Below are 18,671 nucleotides of genomic sequence, written 5' to 3' on the forward strand. Positions count from 1 at the left end.
GTAAAACGCCCACGCTTACGGATTATTCACTCAGACGGGTGAAATCGGTTTGACACGAGGTGTTTTGCGCTTTTGTTTCAACAATTTCGACGAGTGCGAACAAGCTTGATGAACCGTAACGAGTCACGTGACCCTAAAAATCATGTTGTTTACGGGAATTGTATTGTGTTGGCCTTCGTCGGTTCACGAAGGGAAAGGTAATGCCAGCGAGTTGTTTGTCTAGGTTTGGTTGCTATTTCACCGCATTCGCGTTGCATTTTCGCCCTTGACAGATGCGTCCTGCCCAAATAAAGCAATTAATTACAGTCGAAATGTGGGAAAGTTTAATTGTTTTTGTTTTTTATGTTTGTTGGATGTAACTTCCGCGCCATTGTTTTCGACACATAGGCCACACTCCAATAAATTGAGACGTATTGCTGAGAAAAGAAGGAACTAACACTTGAAAAGCTCTATGAGGCATACCTTACACAAAATAGTAGTCAGTTTTTTGTTGACAATGAACTAAATTTATTATTTTTTTGTTAGGATCCCAATAACTTCTTTTTTTTCAGTTCAATTAAAGTTCAATCATTAAAAGTGTGGTTATTCTTAACATTTCAAATACATACATAGTGCCACTCAGCTTATCTAGGAAGAGAGTTGCCATAAAAAAGCATAGAAAAGCGTTGTGTATTTGTAACAAACAAATTAAATGAGGTATAAGTTAAGGTAATCGTCATTAATGTTATGCAAAAAAACAGTAGAATGCTTATTGACGTTTTTTTTAGCAGTTGATAAGAATGAAATAAAAAATGTCGCATTGGCACAATCTTGTTGCCTGTTTATTTTGCTTGATGACTGCTTGCTCATTTGCAACGAAAAATAGCACGCAAATGCTAAAAAGTCTGTTTGATGAGTCATTTGAAGGGATTCCAGGAGAAGACGTGCCAACGAACAGTTCACTTGGTATAGATATATGGGCACATTTCTATGAAGGGCCAGGTAAATGTTTTCATAGCAATTTTGTTTATGAACTGTTTTCAACTGGTTTTTCTTGTGCTTGAAGTATGAATATAACTATTTATATGCATCTGAGAGACTTTATAATCTGTAAGGATTTTGTACGCTATAGCTTGTCACAAACCTATCGCACAAACAAAATGAAGCACAACCAAAATGTTTACTTTTGAAACAGTGTTTGGTAATTTTTTTTATTTAATGGAACTTGTCTACCTAGTTAAATAGTATAGATATTGCTTTCTGGCTCATTTTGCTTACACCTTGGGTTTTTGTGCAGTGTGTGAACTTATTGAAGTCAATCATCCAGACTCCTTTGCTGACCTTGAAAAATGTACAATAGTAAATGGTTTTGTGAGGATTTTGCTGTTGAACCAGGATGGATACGATGAAAACAAAATGTATGATCCAGGTCGAAAAGTGTCACAATATAACAAAATAATGATTTTGTTCTTTCCAGTGAGACATTTCCAACTTTTCCGAAGTTACGTGTGATAATTGACTATTTGTTGATATACCGTGTGTATGGCTTGAAGACAATACGACGGTTGTTCCCCAACCTTGTGATGATCGGTGGTAGAAATTTGCTGTATCAAAAATACGCCATGGTAATTTTCGAGAATCCGGATCTTACTGAGGTAATATGACCTTGGTTTTGGCTGCTCAATGTGATAAATTATGATTTTTCTGTTTGCTAGATGGTTTTTGTCTTAGATTTGCAAACCTTGTTCATTTTTTAATAACCTGTTCAAGTTAGTTTCCAAATACCTTAAAATGTATGGTAATTTGTTGTAAGCTTGGCTGTTGATACAACATACACATTCCATCTCAAAGGTTAAGGACAGTTATATCACTAAAAAGTCATTGAAAATAATTACACCATAACATGACAAGGTAATACCCCAAAATAACAAGTATTAAACTCGTAATATTGTTTCTTGAAGCACAATCAAGGATATTGTATCATCTACATGTTTTCATTTTCAGATTGGTCTAAGCAATTTGGGATACATTAAAAAAGGTACAGTGCGAATTCAGAACAACGGCAACCTATGCTACCTGCGGACAATAGACTGGTCCTTGTTGGGAACGGTGAGTTAATCTTTTAATTGCTACCAGTACAACAACTATCCATACATGCACACAAACATTGTGGGTTTGTGTGCCCTGTTTGTACATACAGGCCCCTCTGTACGCAATCTAAATAAAACACTACTGTGCACACCAAGGTTTGGTCAGTGCCCAATGTGCCCCGCTTCTGATGGTACTTTAAAACGTAAATGTAAGTTGCCAACTGATGTTGATGCACGCGCGTGTACCTAACAGACATAGTTATGTTTACCAACAGTCTGGATAAGGCGAGCTTCGATAACACGATGTGTAGATAACTAACTAGTTCACAGTGTTCAAATAATAATGCTTTGCTATGTTTAATTGATGATATTGCACAGGTTTAAGCAAATATGACAGAAAATTGGAATAAATGTAACTATGGTTTCCCATTTAATATTTATTGGAAACTCAAGGAATGCATTGCTCGTTTATATTTTATTGTTGCGCCTATTTTAAATAAATTTATAGCAGAGCTAAGAATATTTTTAACTAAAGGAACTTCTGCTTAACTGAAGGGGCTCATGTTTATTTCATACATGACAACACTTCCAGTAGAAAATACATAACTTAATTACAAAACCAATATAAAGGGTTATAACTGAAAAACAACCTGCGTTAAAGCCATTTCCAGTGCATGTGTTGACAGACATTCCCAACCTAGCCAACAACTTCCTGTCGGGTGGTTGATTTTGTTTAATTTCATCATTTTGTTATAATGCTTTCCTGTTGTTTTAGTTCTATTCAAACGTTGCCCTGAAAGATACGGATGTGTTGGACAACAACGACAATTGCATTGACCAATGCAGCGAGACAAGTGAAAAGCGATGCATTCTTGAGGATGTGGGTGACATTCCAAGCGCATATTGTTGGGGATTGGGTCTTTGCCAAGCAAGTAAGTATAAACTTCTCATTTCGCATTGTAGCACTCTCAAACTAAATCAACCTCTAAAACAAAAAAAGCCTTGTGTGAAGGCGCAATAAATACAAAACACATTTGTATCTTATTGAAAATGCAAGAACAAAGTATTTCCACTGAATACGCAAGGTATAAAATTCTGAAATGTTTTGCGAAGATATTTACCTCCGTTATGCAAAGAAGTGGCATTTTAGAAGAGGTTGATTCTATGAAGAAAACCTTAATATTGTAACCTGTAGATTCATGTAATCTTTATGTTTTTCGTAACATCTATGTTACCAATGATGTGGTTCATCCCATTAAAGTGCAGAGACATGTCAAAGTGTAGTTCGCTCGATGTTGACTTTTTTTTCAACTGGTTTTTAAAGGCGTGCGATGATATTGAAATTTATTGTCGGATACTAGCTTGGATGAGAATTTACTAAACTGCTCAGTCTAGTCTAAATGTGGACTCGAGTATTTATACCCCATAAAAATACCTTTTGTACTTACCATGGCTGGTATATGGTCCCAATTTGTGTCCAAGAACATTGCATTTACACAGGCACCATACTATATCCTGAAAGTAGATTTAAGAATGCTTTTATTTATACTCTTTCATTATTGTTTCAGAATGTCCAAAAAATTGTACTAATGCCTGTCAGGCATCTTCCTGCGTTTGCCATGAGCAGTGCCTTGGCGGTTGCTACTCGTCCAACAGTGCTTCAAGCTGCTTCGCTTGCCGAAATTATTACTTTGAAGGAACCTGTGTAGAGCAATGTCCGTCCCACACTCTTCTGGTAAGAGTCAAAATTATCCCAGACATTAACTTTTTGAGGTAGAATTCTGTACTTCTTTCTGGAGTTGAATTTAGTGTTGACAAACTTGCTTATCTTGACAACTTATTGATATTCCTGTGTATGCAAACAACCTGTATGTTTGTTGCCTTGCGTGTGGCAAATTTCAAAACAATGCATAGCTGTAAATGTGCTCTAACTTTTTAAACTACATTATTCACACAAGCCTTTGCTTTCACGCTAATGTTTAAATTTTTTTGGGGGGTTATGAAAATACCGTATTTGTTTATGCAATCTTTTTCATGTATTGTAGACATATCCATTATGCATTTTCAAATCCAAGGTAATTTTTTTTTAAAAAACTTTTTCAAAAATGTGTTTTTCACTTGGTGTCACCAAAAAGTTGTCAAAAACGAGCAATCTATTTGTAAATATATGATAGTGTGGCAGGTCTGTCGGGTGATAAATTAGATTTTTGAAGCCAAATAATTTGTATTAGTTTTGTGCTTTGTTATTAAACACAACAGAAAAGATCGACAAATGCTCTGGCCAACATTCACACAAAGGCATCAGCTACCTTATTTTAAAAATTTGCAGGATACTTTAATTAGTGCTCTGCATATATACAGTGGGAGCAATAAAACATATATACCACCCCGTTAGGGTTAATAAGCACCACAGTTTTTGAATTCAGAGAATTTGATAGCAATGATTTGGCTATATTAGTTGGCAGAAACATCAATAAAAAAAAAACATGCAAAAAATAAATAATTAGTAATGAAAAAAGTATTTCAAGATTTCTTAGATATAAGGATATTATTTTGTTTTAAGATTTATTGTTAAGAGCAGGATTCATATGACTGCAGTGAGGCTACTATTTCCTTTTTAAACTTTTCAGGCTCATAAATGGCAGTGCTTGTATCATGAAAATTGCAGTGCCATTGAATTTGTCCATCATGAGGGGCTATGTCTGGAGCACTGCCCACACCAGCACAAAAAAGTAGCAAGCGGGTCCAAGTTTACTTGTGTTAAGTGCGATGGAGAATGCAATAAAAGTAACTACATCATTCTTGTTATTTTAATCATTTTTATTCTTCAAATAACATTTTAGTTTAATAGATATTGAGACTGGGAAGTACTTATGTTTTTGCTGTATAAAACCATCATTAAGCAGACCTATTTTAACATGCCTGTACATTAAGTGTGTCTTGATTAACTTTTGTGTTCTTTTGAGGTATTTGCCAAATTCTAAACCTTTTTCGGTGCTAAAATTATTGTGTTTTATTCAGTCTGCCTATTTGAATCATCGTATGAAGTCACAAACCTGGAGTCACTGCAAAAAATTCAGAGGTGCACAGTGATACAGGGTCAGCTGATATTGAGCTTGTCTGGAGGAGGTAATGACATTTTCCTTTCAATGGTATCAAAAAGTAATGAAAATATGCAGAAGAAAAATTATGCATATTTTTATTGTGTCAAGACATTGTTCACCATATTACTATTGTTGTTTAAAGCAGGTATTCTTAAACATTTTGGGCCACAGACCTTATTTGTCCAATCTGTATGTTAGGGAAAACAAAAAAATAAAGCAACACTGCAGCCCCCATAAGTCCGTGGACCCCAGACTGGTTTATATCATATCGATAGTGGGGGGCTTGTCAATTATAGCTTATCCTGAAAGAAAATGTTGTTCACAATTGCGGTTTAATTATGTTTGGCAATAATGATTGTTCGTACATCACCACAGCATTTAAATTCGGACACGGTAGTCATCATAGTATGACCCTGCATTTACATAGTTACAAAAAAATATGTGTCCAATATCTTACTGAAGGTTGAATTATACACATGTGACGATTTATCATGATATTTTCTCTAATTTGAAGTAAATGAATCAATTCGTTTTTGTTAGCTTCGGTTGATGTGGATAATAAACTACAAGAAGCACTCGGGGAACTACAACAGGTTGATTCACTTGTGATTCGAAGATCGTTTCCGATCGTCTCTTTATCCTTCTTCAAAAATCTTCACAAAATAACAGGAGTTGAGCAATACTTATATGAACAGTATGTACAGTAGATCACATAGCTGTAACTGCTTCATTTCAAATTATCACGGGCATCCTGTAATAATTATTAACAAAGAAAATGGGACCCATAACAAATTTAGCTAGCCTTTTGCAATGGTTAATGGTAAACTAACAACTCATTCTAATTGGTGTACGATTGATGCATTGCAAGTTCGGTAAATCTTACCAAGTTCGTCTCTCGAGAAGAAATTTGGAGAACTACTGGCTTGGTTGTTTGTTAGGTCTCTGATGTAAAATAGCTTTGGTGTATGTATTCCAATTACAGTGTTTAGACATAATATGTAAAACCTGACAATATCGATCGAGGTGGTAGACCTTCTATAAATCCTGAAAAGTCCTGACTGGGATTTAAACCCAGGTCATCCCTGCATAGTAAAAAAATTTGGAAAATAAAAGCATTTAATATATTCTTTTCAAAATCCACCTTTTTCCAACTTTATTTATTGTGCATGACACAGGTGGAAACTTCGCATTTAAAAGTTTATGTTGTAATTTTGCCTTGTGTAATGGCATAACTACGTCCAAGGCCACAATTCTGTTCATTAGTATGTTATCTGACAAATATTTTGTGTTGAAGCACCTGTTAATCTAAATCTGTGTATCAATGACTTAAATTCCTTTACGCATGTTTTTTTCAGGGGCAACGACAAATACAGCTTGTTTGTTCTCGACAACTACAATCTCAAAGAACTGTGGGATATGGACAAACAAGGTCGCAGAAACTTCACCATTGATGGGGGGAAGGCCTTTTTTCACTTCAACCCACATCTGTGCTTGGACAAGATCAACAAAATAAGCAATTTGACTGCAGCGGTTGAGGATTCAACAGATATCTCCACGACCACCAATGGCGACAGAGTTGCATGTAAGAAGTTTATTAAATATTTTACCACTAATTTACTGGAAGCGTATATTTTCGTGACAGTTTTGCTATTTTTACTCACTTATCCCATGTTGGTTGGGATTTGTTATTTTTGCAAAGTGCTTGATTTTCAAAAATTTTAAAATATTGCAAACATAGTTTGAAATCTCTTTTACTTTTATTATATCAATATGACAGTGGTTCCCGAACTGTTGTATATACCATTAGTCTTCTACGTTTTTGATGTAACACCCATTTTGCTCAAAGAGAAACATCTAGCCTTTTTGAATATAGCACTTTTCTAAAGACAGTAGTAGTGCTGTAGCCTATTTATTGGTTTTTAATTTGTCTTTTTGGGCTGATATTTGGATAAAATTGATTAAACTGATTTCCATGGAGTGTGTTTGTTTTTAAGACTTTTAAAATGTGGGTGGAAGTTGATACAAGGAAGGTTTCCAATCCACTGTTGTGACCAAAATATGCATTTCCTGAAAAATAAAAAGCTGTTTTGGAGCAAGTACTTTGTTTATTAATTACATGATGTTCTGTCTGACAGGCGATGTTGAAGAAATGATCATTGAATCGTACAGAATGCGTCAGGGAGACTTGGAAATTACATGGCAAAAACCAAACATTAAGGATTATCGTACTTTGATCAGTTACCATGTGTATTACAAAGAAAGGTACTTTGACTCGTATCAAAACTTTCTGGAAATGCCCTTTAAAAAACTAACTAAAAAAAATTTGTTGACAATTTTTTAGTTTTCTCTTTGCAAATTGCAGAGCTTAGTAAGAACCCCAAACCTTTTATTTCTTTGTTTTTGTTTTCAATTTTACATTCATTTATATCTCAAATTTTTTTTATACCAACGATGCATCACCTTTACCTCATTTTGTTTGCATTTTTTCAGCCCAACCGAAAATGCAACGTATTCAAGCGGGATCTCAGCTTGTGGTGAAAGCAGGTAGATTTTATATCTGCATTTGTATTTTCCTGTACTTATTCACATTTACTTGTAAAGCAGAAAAAATCTTCTTCCCCATCGTACAGTTGTAAGAAATCATAATTTCATTTTTCAGTTGGTTAATTGAGGACGTTGCTAAGGGAAAAGAACCGGTGGACAACGAGTTTACCTTTGGTGAAACCGTCATTCAAAACCTTGCCCCCTTTACCAAATATGCATTTTACGTCACCACTTCAATGACCTCGACCACGCAAACAGGAGCCCAATCGAAAATCCATTATATTATTACTCCCCCAAACAGTAAGTACTCATATTTTGGTGGATTTCAGCAAAAAAATTAACAGCTCACTACTTGTATATCAGCGAGAATATTGTTAGCCTGAATTAGTTTGATATAGAAACATATTTGAAGAATGTACATTCCGATGAAATTCAATTGGATTAAAGTCATTAGTGTAAGTAATAAGTGGTTTGCTGATACTGTTGCGTTCTGCTGGTTTTTCCACAGCAGTTTGTCACAAACAGCAACAGCAAAGTCACCGTGTAAATATGTCTATGGCTGACCAACAACCTGACATGGGTGTCATTTTCACGGCTACATTTTTGTGTAAAATTTACAGTAAACTAACCTTACATCGCTTCATAGAGCCAAGTGTTCCAAGAGATGTGACCGTCACTGCTAATAGCCAGTCAACAATCTTTATTGAATGGCTTCCTCCGGCACATCCCAATGGAAACATAACACATTATGTGATACGGTGGAAACAAGAGGTGGAGCACAGTGTCAACATGCTAAAAACAGTTGATATGTGCGGACATGGTAAAAATTGCACCGTTTTTTGGCATTCATACTTTCTTTTGTTTATTTTGAAGCTGAACGACGGCTTCTATGCAAATTTTCACTTTGTTCAATCCAATTGCTTCTGTGGCATTTCGGTTGCCCTTGTTTATTAAAGAATTTTTTTTTTACAAAACCTGTTATTCTGTGATGTTTTGCTTACCATTGAAAACCTCCATCTTATTAAAACATCTTTAGGATTCGTCCCAAAGGACACAAAGCCACTAAATCCTCCTGAACAAGATCCTGACATACCAGGAGAGGTATGTGATGCCCATCTGTCAACTTCTATTTGCTCGGTTTAAAATATACCAGAAAAAACAAGAATTAAGTTAAATTGATGTGTAGCGTAGGTGTGTGCATTGATAAGACCCATGACTCATCAACTTTATAACATCAAAACTTTTTTAAGTACTTGTTTATTTATTTCTCTGGTTTTTAGTTAATCCACGGTCATGGTATTGCGTTACAGGTAAATTGCAAGTGTGACAGCCGATCGAACACCCCCGGACAGCATACAACGAGTGTACAAAGTCGAATCGATTCCCAGAAATTTGAAGATTTTCTTATAGATACTCTGATTGACAGGTAATTGCACAAAGAACTGTGGTCTGTTACATAATTGTTTTAATAATATATTTTTCCGTAATAGGCAACTATAAGATGTTTGAGTTACGATGTGTGTTTTTCAAAAAAAAAGTTTTCAATTGCAAAATGAAAAAAATAACATTCTACAAGCATTGAGCCAATAAACACCAGTTAGTTGCACACAGATGTACACACTGTAATTACCAATCGTGTCCCAGTATTTAGACTGAATTCACAAAATTTGTTTTTTGATAAGTATTAAATTTTATATCTGGGCATGATTTCAGTGTGTACGAGGGGAATTCAGTCGACTACATTGAATTCAATGAAGGAACAGATGGATCCTTAAATAGAAGGTAACATTAACCCAACTAATTTTTATTTAGTCTGTTGTATTTACCCAAAACACATGTGTGAGACAAAATCACAAAATATTTGCAAATATTAATAAATTTCCCCTATCTATTACATGGATTATTTTTACTTTTATCTTTCAATGTATTTTGAGTTAAACTCAACATGCCAATCACAATGTAGATTTTTTTGTGCTTTTATTTATGATTTTAACAATAACTTATCACCTGAATTCTTCAGAAAAAGACGCAGCGCCAATTCAACTTTTCTGGAGAATCAGACAGTGGCCCCCAACACGACCAAGCCAGGTAACAATTCGAATATCTCTGCAACTCTAAAGAAATACCACGAAACTGTCTGCAATAGTCAGTGAACAAATATACTGTTCAGGTTTTGCAACTTTTTCTTTTTTTTCGCTTTCAACTGATTATAAAATTTTCTGTAGCCACTTATATTTGTCGGCATAATAAGTTAGGTAAACTATGATCAGCAAAACCGATTTTCACAAATGTATTTTTGGGTTGAAAAACATATTGACCTTCTGAGGAGGAAACTAAATTCACACAGTTGTGTGCTGTGATTCACATAAAAATTTCTTACATGGAGTCACAGAACTAAAAAGTTTGCTAAAACTATATCCAATCATAATTTTCCAAAAGCTTTCAGAGTGCTGTTGCAATTACTAAAAAAAACTGGTGTTACCTAAACACAAAACAACAAACGACCATTTCCTTCAATTGCAGACACAGACATTGTAAAATTGGACCCCAAATACTTGTACAAGAATTTCACAACCTTTTCCAGCAACTTCACTTTGACCGGGTAATGACGACTGGAAATTAATAATGGTTTTTGTTTCAAACAACTAATTCTCCTCTGCAAATGTTTTTTTTCCCAACCTACACTTTATCCACGTTTTACACATTTCTGTTACGCAGTTTGGAACATTTCAGCGAATACATGTTTGAAATAAAAGCATGCAACCATGCTGCCATGTGCAGCGTTGCAACTATTTCAACACGAAGAACCAAAAAGTCAAGTACAGTAGACGTTATTCCCGGCAATATTGAATATCTTCAGGATGAAAAAAAGGTAAAAGAAAATATTACCACAAGGTTCTTTTTAAGTTATACAGAGTCCTGGTTTTTGTATTTCAACGAAAAATTTTTGACAAATGTCCAAAATGCCAGACAAAATTTTGTTCTTTTTAAATGTTTTTCGCATATTTACAACGTACATTCTGCATTAAAAACAAGTAACGCTTTGTAGTATCGATATAACAGCCAAAAACTTTCGCAAAAACACAGGACTTTTTGCTTATCCTGACTTGCGTTTGTCCCAGTTTAACAAAAATCGCAAAAACAAACCCCATTGTTACGTAAAAATGCAGCTGTATCTTAGCGAGTATTCCGTGACAATTCACATCCCGTTGCTTGTCATCAGCTATCGAGACCTTAAATACAAAGCGCCACGAATCGCAATAACTGACGTCCCAAGCATTACAAGAACAAGCATATCCTTGCCGAAATGTAATCGGACATTATTTCCGAGATGGCTTTTGTTTTTTACTGACATTTCCTTAAAAAAAGGTCGATCAATGACTGACAAATGACCGAAAAAAAAAAAACATTCACTAAGTCTGCATTTTACATTTTGTTCGTAAACGAAAATAAAAGCAAAAAACACCGTTATTTAAGTTTGTTTGCATGACTTCATCCACGTTTTCCAAGTTATAGTAATTTATAAAGTAACCTTTATCAATCACATGTCACTAAACTGCTCTGTTCGCAACTCAGTCAGTTAGTTCACAGCACTGATGATGAGCACAGCAGTGTTCGTTTGCTTATAATGATTGGCATATTTGCTTTAGCTTTTCTGTTCACTGTAACCAACTCCCACGTTTTTCTCACCTAAATAGGTTACAAATACTTCAATAGACCAAACCACAAACGCGAACTTTACAAACCGACTTGTTTTTCAGCCTGAAAACAGAACATTGAAGTGGAAACCCCCGGTAATGCCCAACGCTTTCATCAAGTATTACACCATTGAAATAGAAAGACTGAGCGACGGAGTAAGTGTGTGACGTCAGTCAGCTTGTTAGTGTTAGTTTGTTTTGTTCATGGGGGTGCCAGTAAAACACATATCAAATTAAATGGGGTTGAAGATTTATTGCTATTAGCTGCTCTGTAAAAAGTTTGTGCTATTTTATAATGATATTGAAGGTCGCATGCAGAAATTGAGTTAAAATTAAGTTCCTTTAAAAAAAAATATGGGAAAATGGAATAGGCCTTGAAGCGTCAATCTGTGCTCAACGTAATATGGCGCTAAGACGCGAAGCGTTTTGTGGTGTGATATACGTGTTTCCCTGGTTAACCAATACCCATTAGCATACATGTCTTTTATACGACAATGGCGCTACAATTCCATTAGAAATTCAACAACAAAAAACGCTTGTTGCAGAACTTGCAAAACAAATGCTGTTCTGCCATGTTCTACATGCGTCAAAACCAGTGTGAATTGCCCGGCGACCTCAAGAAAGGCGATCACAAAGCCAGGGTTTTACCTGTGTCGCTGGCGGGCCCCGGTATATGGTCGGCACATGTTGTTTTTTCGATTGCAAGCCCGCCCACTGAAACTGTGTCCACTACTGTTCTCTTGCTGGTCGTGATTTTTGCAGTGCTTGTGGTGAGCGCCACTTTGGCTGGATTTTGCTGGTACAGACGAAGGTGAGTGTTTTTGCTTATTGGTGACCCCGACGGTTGTTTGTGTTGAATAAGTTGTTTTTCTTGCATTCAGCAAGTGTGAGTACGGCGACGAGTAAAAACATGAAGTATTTTAAATAAAACACGATTTGAAATTTATCTTTATGACGTCATAATAGAACAGCAGCACGCATACGCATTTTGCCACGAAGAGGCGAATTCACTTCGATATTAATTTTTCATTATTTTCACTTCGGGGCGTAGAATTATCAAAAGTAATTCGTGCTTTTTTGTCTGCAGGCAACGACAAAACAAGCACCAGATTTACGCTTCAGTGAACCCGGAATATTCGAGCATCGGTGTGTACGAACCTGATGAATACGAGATACCGGCTGAAAACATAGAATTGCTTCGTGAAATTGGTCATGGCCATTTTGGCAAGGTGAGGAGTTGCATTGAGTGGAACGAGAAGATTTTTTTCGGGTGCCTTTTTGGCTTCAACCAAATCAGTAGAGGAATTTTAAATGTTTACTGGAATTTTTACAAGTACTTTTTTTATTTGGCGACTCTCAGCTAATGCCTGAATCCTTTTTCCCATGACATTAAAATAGTCTTAGTAAAACGTGATTGCATTATGGTTAGGTAAAGTCTATGAACTCCAACAACATTCTAAAACGTATGTAAGCAAAATGGAGCCAATGATGTGAGGTTTAAACAGATGGCCACTGTTTCGACCTATAAAGTGTCATCTAGGCAGCTTGGTGTGATTATTGTAGACCATCTTGCCGACCAAACGTTCTACAATGTTTAACATAGGGAAAGCAAAATCCGTTATTTGTTTTGTGCTTAAGGTATACGAAGGTTTGGCGAAGGAGGTGGTTATGGGACAAGCTGAGACCCAGGTGGCTGTCAAAACACTGCACGGAAATGACACAGTTTCCAAAAGGTATGCTTTATCTTTTGATTTTTTAAAAACAATTCACGGGTATTTTGCGCAAAAAAACAATTACCCATGTGAAACAACACACAATAGAAATAGTAGGGCATAGGCACCGATAAAGACATAAACGTTATCAAGTCATGCACCCATTTATCTGTAAACGAGGTGGAAAGGTTGTTTGTGTTTTCTTCTGTTTGAGAAGCGAATGTTGTTTTGTTGTAAAATGGTCCGCGCCTTCTCCGTGTGCATCATTTTACGTAATTTGTATGATTTCTATTTAATACTTTGTCTTGTTCTTTTTTTTAAGTTTAAAATCGTTTTATAAACAAATTAATAATAAATATTCCGTGATGGCGACTAAAAAATAGCATGCTACGAATAAATATCAGGTAATTTTGCGAGGTATCTTGTATGGACGTGCATAAGAAAATCCTCCACTTACACCTTACTACCGGTTGCCAAAGCCGTGATCAAAATCCTTCGAACGTAGAAACAAAATTAAACACCCTCGCTACTCTTTCCCGTAGAATGGAATTCCTTAAGGAGGCGAGCGTGATGAAGGCGTTCAACTCCCACCACGTGGTTCGTCTTCTCGGCGTTGTGTCTATCACCAGCAAGCCCATGGTTGTCATGGAGTTCATGGATCATGGGGATCTCAAGACTTTTTTGCGCTCCACGAGACCGGACGCCGAGGTAAGGACGACTTTCAGCTTGTGTCAGAATGGGTAAAGGCGACGAAATGTGAAAAGATTGAGTATCGGTGTTGATTATAAACAATGGAACCAACGGTGCGTTTTAAGACTGAATGCACTTAAAATTGGTGTTAAATGTCGCATGAAACTGTAATCAGAACCACACTCGAAGGCTGCAACTTCCATTGTGTCGTCATAAAACACTTTTTCCACGTCGTAACGCGTAACCCTCGTGTGTAGGAAAAGAGGGAGGCGCCTCTGACCCTGCAACAAAAACTCCAAATGTGTGGAGAGATTGCGGACGGGATGGCTTACCTCTCCGAGACCAAATTCGTGCACAGGGATCTGGCGGCAAGGAACTGTCTCGTGAATGCCGACATGACGGTGAAAATCGGCGACTTCGGTCTGACCAGGGACGTGTACGAGACGGATTACTACCGCATAGACAGCAGAGGTGCGGCTTTTTGTTTGTGCTTGAACCAATGACTTTGTCTTATTTTTTGGAAGATTTTGTTTTAGCTTGAAATCTACATTTTGAAAATCCTGAGAATATTACGAATTAAGAAACCTGTAAATCACTTCCAACTAGTTTTTTAATGAAAAAAAAACAACAACAACAGATACCTTTTTACAGACTGTACGTACACTGCACATTCACAAAAATTCAATTTTGCCGACTTTTAGGGATACTTCCTGTCCGCTGGATGGCGCCCGAGTCGCTCAAAGACGGTGTTTTCGACTCGCGCAGTGACGTGTGGTCGTACGGCATCGTACTTTGGGAGATTGCGACTCTTGCCGAACAACCGTACCAAGGGTTGCAGCACGACCAAGTCACCCGTTTCGTCATCGACGGGGGTTACATGGAACAACCGAAGGAGTGCCCACAGAAGTTGTACGTTTTCGTGTATCAATGCATAGGTTTTCAAACTGTGTGTCGCTAGGCCATGGTGCGTTGGTTTAGAGTTCCTAAGGCGTCGCGTAAGAATTTAAACAAATAAAATCATGTGGGGTAAAATGCAGGCAAATGACCTTCAGCAACTAAAATCGTAAATATGCGAACAAATTGTCCCGAAATATTTACGATTTCCACGTCGCAAGTGGAATATAAAGAACGTTGCACGCGAAACAGTTTAAAAGGCACTTTATTAGATATCTGTCCGGAAGTTACAACTAATCTACATTGTTGAGCTAATTGTTCGACACACCAATGACAACAATGTATTCCCAGGTACGATTTGATGCTCATGTGTTGGCACTACAGCCCCGGAATGCGTCCAACCTTCATCGAGATCGTCTCCAGTCTGTCCCCGGACCTCAGCGACAACTTTCGCGAAGTGTCGTTTTATCACGAGCGAAAAGAGTAAGTTGCCTTGTTGTGTGAATGTTTTGCTATTTTTTTTCACCATTTCGCACGCTTTGTTACTACACACGCACAACAATAAACGTGATATAAAAAAAAACGGCACGGACACCGAAAAAACGGGGTTATCAAGCGTTTTGCACGTGAGCGAAAATGTCATTTAGACAACAGGAATTGGACTATTCTTGCTATGTGGCACCGACGAATTTGTCCTTTCTTGTTAGGTAACCAAAATTACTCAGAAAGCTCGTCAGTTACTCTTTGCGGGTAATTTTGGATTGTTTCATGCGTTCGACCACGTTTATAACCCTAAAAATACAGCACAATTTGCTACGCACTACTATGATGTATATGTACTAACTTACCGTATTGCTCTTGTTGTTGCTGGTGCCGTATTCGACCTCTAAACGCTACCGCCGTGCATTAACTAACTTCTCCATTATCTCTATTCCAGTCCGGGAGACGAGCGACCAAACGAAGACGAGGGACTGCTCTCCGAGTCGGTGAAAACGACTGATAACGACGACATGTACTCGTCATTGGTGGCCACGGCGGTGGACATACACGGTGGCGAAGGCGACTCGCTTAACTTCATTGACCCCCAAACGACAGACCTTTCGGCGTTTCGTCACCTTAACGGTCTGCACCAAAAAGACTTTCAAGTCGAACAGGGCGAGCAAGCCAACGGCAAAGACGACGCGCTTCGCTACGTCTCGGAGCCGATAACGCACAGAAAGTCTTCAACCATCTGCTAGTACCATAGCCAAATCGTTCCTTTCATAGTTTGAACAATATACGACCACGCGGATCTGGTAGCTAAGTAGACGTGTCAATCCAAATGCATTCTCATCCATAGTACACAACAGCATTGTTGAACAGCCTGCATTACATTTGATGAAGTCCTCGACCTGCTTTTTCCCGGCGCCATTTTGGACACTGGTACACTGAACTTGGGTGCCGTATTATATCTCGTATTGCGCGGGTTTGTCCTCCGCGTTGTTCCTTTGCTAACATGTTCCGCCTTAGTTAAAGGTAGGGTGCTTACAGCTTCGGTGCTGGGCGAATATCAATTAAGGGTAGGTTCTTTTCTGCGTTTCCAGCGACCTTTTCCTCTGTTTTGCGCCCTTGTACATACGATTTCAGCAAGTGTTATTAGTTGAACGATTCCTGAGGGCCTGGCCGCATGCTTCGACGTCCGACACGCGAGCGATCGATCGATCGCGTTCGAGTTCTTTCTTGTTGTTTTTATTGCAGCGCCATGTCGCGAATTTCGCCACAAAGCATGCCCGCGTTTTAGCGTAAGCGAGCCCGTTTTTGTTGCTGTTGCCCTGTTTGTTTTTCGGGTAACAAGCATCCAAAACCGGCTGTCCACCATCATGGAGTAACATTATCAATCTTACCGTGCCCAAAGAATTTGCAGAACGTAGATTCTCGAACGTGCTCCATTTCTCTGTTTAAAATGCTCCCTCTATACTTTCAATCACATTTTACATTGTAGAAAAACATCACGTTATAATGGCGCCATACAAAATTTTCGGTGACTCTAATTTTTTCCTAAATGTTATCCTCAAATTTTCCGCACCAACTGCGCCCATGCCTGCGATACCTCACGGCGAAAACCGAAACGGACTGGAAACCTTAATTCATATTGAACGTCACCCTTCATATTTTCTGTATCGTGCTAAATCACCTTTGCCGTCAGTTCTATTTTGAGACGTGCGGTGCCGGTAGTGTCTTTCTGTTGCATGAGTGCGGTCCTGATTTGTACAATTTCTATTTATTTTTTGTGCTTCTCGTAGCAACAGGAGAGAAAACGTTTGCCCAATCAGCGTCCAGTGTCGTCTGCCCGTCGTGTCGCGGATTATACGAAAACACATCGGTTTGTATTTTCCTGTAAACTTAATCGTTCCATTAAGAATCTTTACCTTCAACACTGTTCGACATGTTAAAATTCTGTTGCCAACGTTCACGACTGCAAACGAGCCAAAATATTGAAATAACGCCGATCCGAGTCTTGAGACAAAGAGATTTCCTATTTCTGTTTAAAAACAATTGGCTTGAAGTTGTAGCACGCATATTTCCTGACTTAATTCCAGTGGTGAGTTTCAGCCGGTTCTATAGAACCTTCTCACGAATTTGAGATCAGCGAACCGGTTAGCATTACTGTCAATGGATTTTTGTAATAGAATCAGCTGAGAAATATGACTTTTGTGATAGAACCGGCTGATAAAAAAAATTTAAATCCCACCACTGCTTACTTCCACTAAAAAAGTGCCGGATAAATTTTGGTATTATCCAAAACTGCAGGCTTTCACTTCCATTGGATTGAAGTGTCGGCCCAGATGTAGTTACTACAGGTTTTCGCTTCAACACGAGATTGCATTACAATTTCACGAAACATCAAATATATCAAATGGGCAAGTATTTCGACGAGATAAAGATGTTGCCAAAACCCAACTTTTGTTTCTGTTTACCAAATTTCTTAAAATGTTATGCAAGTCTGCATGTTGCTACAGTTTTCTGGTATTGTAGGCAGGTGGCACGAATAAAATTATTGCGTCAAAATGTTTCAACCAACTAACGTTACACGGCATTACAAACAAAACGAATTTAGCACCAACCTTTGTTTGAAAAGCTCCAAAGTAACAGTCGCTCATCATGACAACCACGATCGACACAAACCGCATGGCGACGCGTTATAAACGATGGTGAAAGCAGGGTTGCCATTTGGCCGTCTTCACGGCCAAATTCCAGAAATTTGGCCGTTTGAAAATCGGCCTGGCCGCAAAAAAATCGTTTGGCCGTAAGGCAGATATTTGGCCGAATTTGGCCGAATTTCACTTGGTACTATATAAATCCACAAAAGGCATTGCTGGTTTCAGGTTATCAACAGATTTGTGGACGATTGTGTTGTCATAAATATGTCTCCGAAAAATTGTTACGTCATAAACTAATCTTGACTGAGTTGGTAAAGAATTATGCTGCAATCGTAATGCTTTAGCAACATAACCGGTTTTGAAACCACTGATAAGCATATAGATAACAGTGTTTTGAACATACAATTTACGAATTTATTTCCGGCTATGTAGTCGTTTTTGTAGAAATCATCAAACTTATAACGTGATTTGGCCGAATTTTGGCCGTAAGAGAAAAAAAATATCAAAAACGTGATTTGGCCGAATTTTGGCCGTAAGAGAAAAAAAAATTGGCCGTCAAGTGTTTTAACCATCTGGCAGCCCTGGGTGAAAGTACATTTATTGCTCTTGAAGCAATCACACCAGGCATTCCCCTGTTATAAATGTGACACATATGGGCGTGGGACATTACAGTTACTTTCGTTCAAAAGTACAAATAGCTAAAACGCAAGGACTCTGCAACTCTAGGGCGGTATATTTTTGGTGGCAGTTAGACTCGTCATGCGCACGCCATAAAAACACATCTGTTGGCATAACTTTATGCTCTGGTGGCTGGTGTCGT

The 18,671-nt window shown here is 37.8% G+C and overlaps 1 protein-coding gene across 1 annotated transcript; it reads left to right on the forward strand.

Annotated features, from left to right (window-relative positions):
• Positions 1-771: 771 nt before the first annotated feature.
• Positions 772-17,050, forward strand: LOC145905855 (insulin-like growth factor 1 receptor). The gene is made up of 29 exons (XM_082993161.1): positions 772-981; positions 1,277-1,397; positions 1,457-1,634; positions 1,984-2,088; positions 2,845-3,001; positions 3,638-3,804; positions 4,700-4,856; positions 5,091-5,198; positions 5,714-5,867; positions 6,529-6,755; positions 7,309-7,435; positions 7,664-7,717; positions 7,833-8,017; positions 8,364-8,537; positions 8,754-8,818; positions 9,028-9,143; positions 9,431-9,499; positions 9,738-9,805; positions 10,241-10,319; positions 10,436-10,589; positions 11,479-11,571; positions 11,961-12,226; positions 12,503-12,644; positions 13,054-13,148; positions 13,670-13,835; positions 14,075-14,288; positions 14,519-14,726; positions 15,063-15,194; positions 15,649-17,050. Exons 1-29 carry the CDS (start codon positions 792-794, stop codon positions 15,947-15,949), a joined length of 4,272 nt encoding a protein of 1,423 aa, XP_082849287.1. The 5' UTR covers positions 772-791; the 3' UTR covers positions 15,950-17,050.
• The last annotated feature ends 1,621 nt before the right edge of the window (positions 17,051-18,671 follow it).

Source organism: Ascidia mentula, chromosome 6, assembly GCF_947561715.1.
Source record: "Ascidia mentula chromosome 6, kaAscMent1.1, whole genome shotgun sequence".
NCBI classification, from domain to species: domain Eukaryota; kingdom Metazoa; phylum Chordata; class Ascidiacea; order Phlebobranchia; family Ascidiidae; genus Ascidia; species Ascidia mentula.

Coding starts and splice junctions, on each gene's coding strand:
- LOC145905855 (XM_082993161.1), top strand. CDS start 792: ATGTCGCATTGGCACAATCTTGTTGCCTGTTTATTTTGCTTGATGACT. Junction 8,538..8,753: donor AGTTGATATGTGCGGACATG/GTAAAAATTGCA, acceptor AAACATCTTTAG/GATTCGTCCCAAAGGACACA. Junction 9,144..9,430: donor ATAGATACTCTGATTGACAG/GTAATTGCACAA, acceptor GCATGATTTCAG/TGTGTACGAGGGGAATTCAG.